This window comes from Paralichthys olivaceus, chromosome 18 (genome assembly GCF_024713975.1).
Source record: "Paralichthys olivaceus isolate ysfri-2021 chromosome 18, ASM2471397v2, whole genome shotgun sequence".
Taxonomy (NCBI): Eukaryota; Metazoa; Chordata; class Actinopteri; order Pleuronectiformes; family Paralichthyidae; genus Paralichthys; species Paralichthys olivaceus.
Genome location: NC_091110.1, coordinates 11,710,961 through 11,716,582, shown reverse-complemented (window position 1 = coordinate 11,716,582; position 5,622 = coordinate 11,710,961). Strand labels below are relative to the sequence as shown.

General features: G+C 40.7%; 1 protein-coding gene across 1 annotated transcript; it reads right to left on the bottom strand.

The window, feature by feature from the left end:
- Positions 1-994: 994 nt before the first annotated feature.
- oaz1b (ornithine decarboxylase antizyme 1b) lies at positions 995-4,792 on the bottom strand. The gene is given in 6 exon segments (XM_020082488.2): positions 995-2,096; positions 2,206-2,291; positions 2,552-2,724; positions 3,052-3,138; positions 3,140-3,191; positions 4,274-4,792. Coding segments are annotated over 6 exon segments (654 nt in total). The 5' UTR covers positions 4,399-4,792; the 3' UTR covers positions 995-1,965.
- Positions 4,793-5,622: the final 830 nt, after the last annotated feature.

Below are 5,622 nucleotides of genomic sequence, written 5' to 3'. Positions count from 1 at the left end.
CATGCTTCTCTTCTTTTTGTCCTGTATTTACATTTTACAGAATTCATTGAACAATATTGGCTTGTCTTAAAGGGATAGTTCACTGAAAAATTTAAATTCACTGATAATCTACTCACCACTATGCCTGTGGAAAAAAAACATGCCTCCATACTGCTGGTGTGGTCTCATCCAAGTGACTCAAAACTAGGTCATTTACAATTACAATATACAGAATACATTCAGAAATCATCATGGGGCTCTTTCCAGACTGGATTATCCACTGCTGGTGGGTCATATTCTGTTGTGGTAGCTATGATTGTGCCTAGAGATGGTGAAACTCACATCTCTCATGTTAGTTTGTCAATAAATTGTTGGTGCTCGGCTCTGAAGACTGAAAACATGTTTATAGCAGTATTATGACATCATTAACTTGAAGGACTGGTCTTATTTGAAGGTCTAGCTCATACACACACATCCCAACCGTTACTGTTCCTAAATGCTCTTCAGTAGGGCAATATAATAAATAAGATTAGAAATATAACATGTAAGTTATTGAGTCTTTCTATAAGTATTTGTATGGTTACTCTATTTGTATAGCACATTTCAACAAGGCAATTCAGAAAGCATTGCAAAAATAGAAAAGGCATCAGTTCACTTTTTATTATTACTTAAAAAATGTACATTAGTCTTCTGAATAGGAAACATTTGTTTGCATAACTGTACACTGCAGTCACTACTTTAATGTGCAATGGTCCTGTGAAGCCTCCTGCTGGTATAAGTGTGCACTACAGGCTCTGGATGTCAGCCCAGCTGCTCTTTTGTAACTGACCTGATTTTCTTTACCAAACTCCAGAGATTACATTTTGGTGGATACAAATCCCATTGACATTATTACAAAGTGCTTTTCATGATGGAGTGTAGAGCTCCATATGCAGCAGCACCTCACACTCCAGGATATTTAGTTTAGTTTAAACGTGTTATTTGTCTCCTGAAATGAGTCAACTCACAAGACAACTTTTGTTTTTGTTTGTTTTATTATCACAGACGCACAACAGGTACCACTATGCAGGTGAAAAATGAACTCCTTATTATCATGAAAAACAAAAAGTTGAAAAGGAATGCTAATCAAAAAATGACAAAAACAAAAAAAAAATCCATTCACAGCAACATTTTTCCACCTCCAAAACAAAACACTACAATATTGTCAGATATACATGGCAGAAAGAAGCAAAAGCACTTTGGATTATTCACTTTCCTTTCGCTTTGTACAAACACACATCATAGGATCTCGAAACCAACACGTGCAACAGTATTCATCTCTCCTCTCCACCTCTAGGCTAAATGGATTCAGTATTCCGCTATGAAGTACCAATTATTGGGGCTGTCGCTCAAGCGTAAAGTTTTAAAAATACTAATACTTAAAAAGGGTATCAGTGCTACAAAACAAAACTGGTCCCGCTGAATGTACGTTTAAGTATTTGGACAAAAATTTGAAGTCATCTTTTAGCCAATCCAAAAGAAAACAAAGCTGGAGTACCAGAGTGTAAACCTGATGACCTTTTGTTGTACATTCAAGAAATTAAGATTTCTCCTCCTTAATCTATCATAAAAGGAAATAAACAAAACAAAGACTGGACAAAAAATGGAAATAAGACAACGAGCTATGACAACTGCAATGTGATCAAAGTCCAAAAAAAACAGTTTCCCTCGTATTTAGGTGACAACACCAATCAATCTTGAATGAAAACAGTGTATTAAAATACACAAAGATAGATGATGGGAACAGGAGAGGCACAGCTTACATATTCCCTTGAATAAAAAACATGGGGGGGGGGGGTTGAATACTTCATGCATTCAGAGAGCTAAAGCTGAGGGGTTAACACAGACGCTGGGTGCAGATGGATAAACTGGGACAGGGTAGGCAAACATATAGTGGGGAGGGGAATATTGGGTAGTGAGGATGGGGTGGAGGGGCTGTCCAGAGGGCTACTCTTCGTCCGAAGAGTCCCGGTCAAAATTGTAGGCCATGAAGAAAACGTCGGGTCGAGGTGGGACGAGGGCATGGCCCGGTTTCACAATCTCAAAGCCCAGGAAACTGAAGGTACGCACCAGTTTAGCTGGAAGAAAAATGTCAAGAACGACAGATGTTTAAATGCAGCACAAAAACAAAGCAACACGAGTGGATGAAAAAGGTGCACTGGGAAAAAAGGACTGATCTGCACATACCACGATCATCTCTGTTCTTGTAAAAGCAGACAAACACACTGACGACTTTCAGGTGTTCTTCGGCATACTCCAGGAGAGCTGCGAAACTGTAGGGACAACCGGAGGCAGGTAAGAAAACGGTGAAAACACAATGACAAACCTGCACCTCTTTAATCAAACTATAAAAATCAGATAGACAGGAAATTGAGGCACAGGGGTCTCCAGACAGGCCAGGTCCAATACCTTTATTTCATCTATTACAAATATTTATTTGTATGTTTTATTCCTCCTTTTTACTCTCCTGTAACATGACTCAAGTGCTCCACTGTGAAAATCTAATGTACTCCATTTCTTTTCATGCCCTCACCTCTCCTTGCTGCCTTCAGGGAGAGAGTCAAGAGGTATCTCCACATAGAGAGAGCTGTTGCTTAGGACAGCATCCCACTGTATCGTCTTGGTAACAGTGAGATGCGATTGAAAGTGGAGTATCCCAGGGCGACCGTTCCCTGCTGGCTCCTCCGTTACCGTCAACTTTTGGTCCTGGAAAATAAAATGCAAACAATGCATCTTAAAACCAGTAGTGCGTGACGGTCCATGAATGTGTCATGTGGACCATGTTTATCTTTCTGGTTTTCCATTACAAATCAAATAGAGGTGGAGTACGTTTGAAAAATGGACGGTGTTTCACTTGTCTGAAACAAGTTACACCCTGGTGTTCCCTTCCAAGCTGTATAAACAAATACATCATATGACAGGAAATGGCTGTGGTGAAATGCTTTTCTTCCTCTGAACATGACACCTCGTTTCTGCATCATAGCTTCTCTGTCTGCATGTAAGTGGTAAGTGCGTGTGTGTTTGTACATTTACCGAGTAGATCGGCCGAGCTGAAGGAGTGTGATCCCGTGTGCCATTCCCTCGCCCACCTGGGATCTTCAGGGGTGGGAGAGGGGCATCAGGAGCACCACTGAGGCCCTGGGCCGCGGGTACTACTACAGTGCAGGGACAAACTGAAGAGAGAGAGATGACACAATCGATGAATCATGAATCAATGAATATTCATGGTTATATAATATTTAACTACAATCTCAGAGTTATATCATGCGAGTTGTTAATGTGTGGCAAAAGAGATGGATTAAAAAGATTATGTTTGAGACCTTGCTGAAGTCATGTCATATTCCTACTGATAAATAATGAAGTGCTCTTGCATCACACTGTGCATGTACGGAGCAGGATCTGACAGCTGTTAGTGTGATAACACCTCTTCAGATTAGATGTGTACAGATCAAAGCCACTTGCGGCTCAACACTATAAAGGACACACCGCTTTGTGTGAGAGCAACGCACTTCCAACATTACATAACATCTAACTTTACATGACACTGACAACGACGAACATATTTCCCTCTTCTGATAATTAACATGGAATTAATACGTGTGAATGTGGGTGAATTTACAGATCACCGTTGCGCAATATTCAGGTTGACTCAGCTGAGGAGACCTACGTGGTCAGAAACATGTGCTCACCTGGGAGTTACAGTCCGTTCGATTCTCAGCAGATGTGTAATGTCCTCGCATTATTTAGGGTATTATGTTTTTACCTTCTCTATTCTGTGGAACCTCCGTTAACCGAGTGTTCGCCTAAGAAAAGTTACAAACTCTTGCGAGTCACGTTTAAACCAGTGGACTGACAGCTGCTTCCTGGAGTACGGAAGCCTGTTTTGTTTAATAAATCGACTTTAACACGAGGGGATCTTTCCCCGATGAGTTGTTTTTCAGGTGCCTTGCGTGACGTAACGAATTCGACGACGTCCCTAGCTAACAGAAGCTAATTTAACGCTCGTCATGTCGCCTCTCTGGGCTAATAAATCAACTTTCCACGTGACAGTTTGTGAAATAACTTCGCACACGCTGTTGCCTCTAAACACAAAAGCAGAGGCGCCGGTGATTCCGTGTCGTGGTAACAAATTGTACCTTTAAACCTGATCTACTTCCGCTTTTCCGTGGCTGCTAGCCGTGCTAGCTTAGCCACCCCTCCCCCACCCCTCGGTTAGCCATTAGCTAGCCGAGGCGTTTCTCCATCGTTCACTTACTTCCCGATCATGTCACAGATGCCGCTACTCAAATTCGCCATCGTGGTGGGAGGCTGCTGTTTTCCTTCTTTCTCGCGAGCAAAGCAATGACTGTTTAGGATCCGCTGGAGGTTGGATTTTACCATCCGGCCTCGGGTAGAGACACGACGGGTTGACTGCTCTCTGCAATGCTCGGCTGGAAGTGATCGCACCGACGGCTGCGGGAGGAGGAAGCTCACCCATGATGCCGCCGATACACACTTCCTGTGGTGGCTTCAAAGTAACCTCTACTTCTATTGAGAATACTAATAACTACTTACATCTAGAATTCCTGTCTCTGCATCAATACCACACAGGTGCACATGCAACTTTCATGTTCTATCTATCTATCTATCTATCTATCTATCTATCTATCTATCTATCTATCTATCTATCTATCTATCTATCTATCTATATGTCACCATTGAATTAGAGGGAAACGCTATTTCAATTCTCTGTATGTCCTGCACATATGGCATTATTGATAATAAAGTTGACTCGACTTGACTTGGCTACAGATCATATTGAATATCATTCAATAACTACAATCATTCTTTTTTACAACTTTTAAAATATACACCAATCATTACTTTTTAATTGTATCTCCGACGATTGAACCAAACCCTCATATTCTTTTATTTGTTTGCATGATGTTAGTGTAGTACAGTAATAATGCACGCATCTACAGTTCCCTTATATCCATATACTTATATATATTTTTTCTTTTTAGTTTTCATCAGTGCATTTACCAACATTAGAAACATTCATATTGAGATTTCTGCACAGCACACCTTGCCCAACATGCATCGTAAGATAATATAAGATAAGGATAGTAATCCTTTATTAGCCCCACAATGGGGACATTTGCAACATTACAGTAGCAACAGTCTAAAATAGGCATCAGTAAGTAACAATAAGTAACATGGGATACTTTGGTTTAAGGATAATAATACTTGAGTGTTAGGATATATAAATAATATAGAAAAATATGGATGGAGTAAAAGCTAATATACAAAGTGTAAAAACAAGAAAGATATGTGCAGTGTGAAAATGGATTGCACATGTATTGCACATACAAAATGAATAGAGATTTTCTGATGTCGGTCCCTTCTAATTTCATACGAGCAGCATTTGAACACAGTCATTTTGTCCCACATAGAAATTAAACTCGACTTTTATTTTGAAAGCGGAAAAAACGTGGTGGCCCCCTACGCCCGAGGTGATCCAACGCGCAGCTTCACGCTCATGCTAACAGGCTAACGCTAAAGAAGCTAAAGCTAAAGCTCCTCAGTGCGGCTGTGTGTTTACAAGGGGGCGTCTCATGGAAAAGT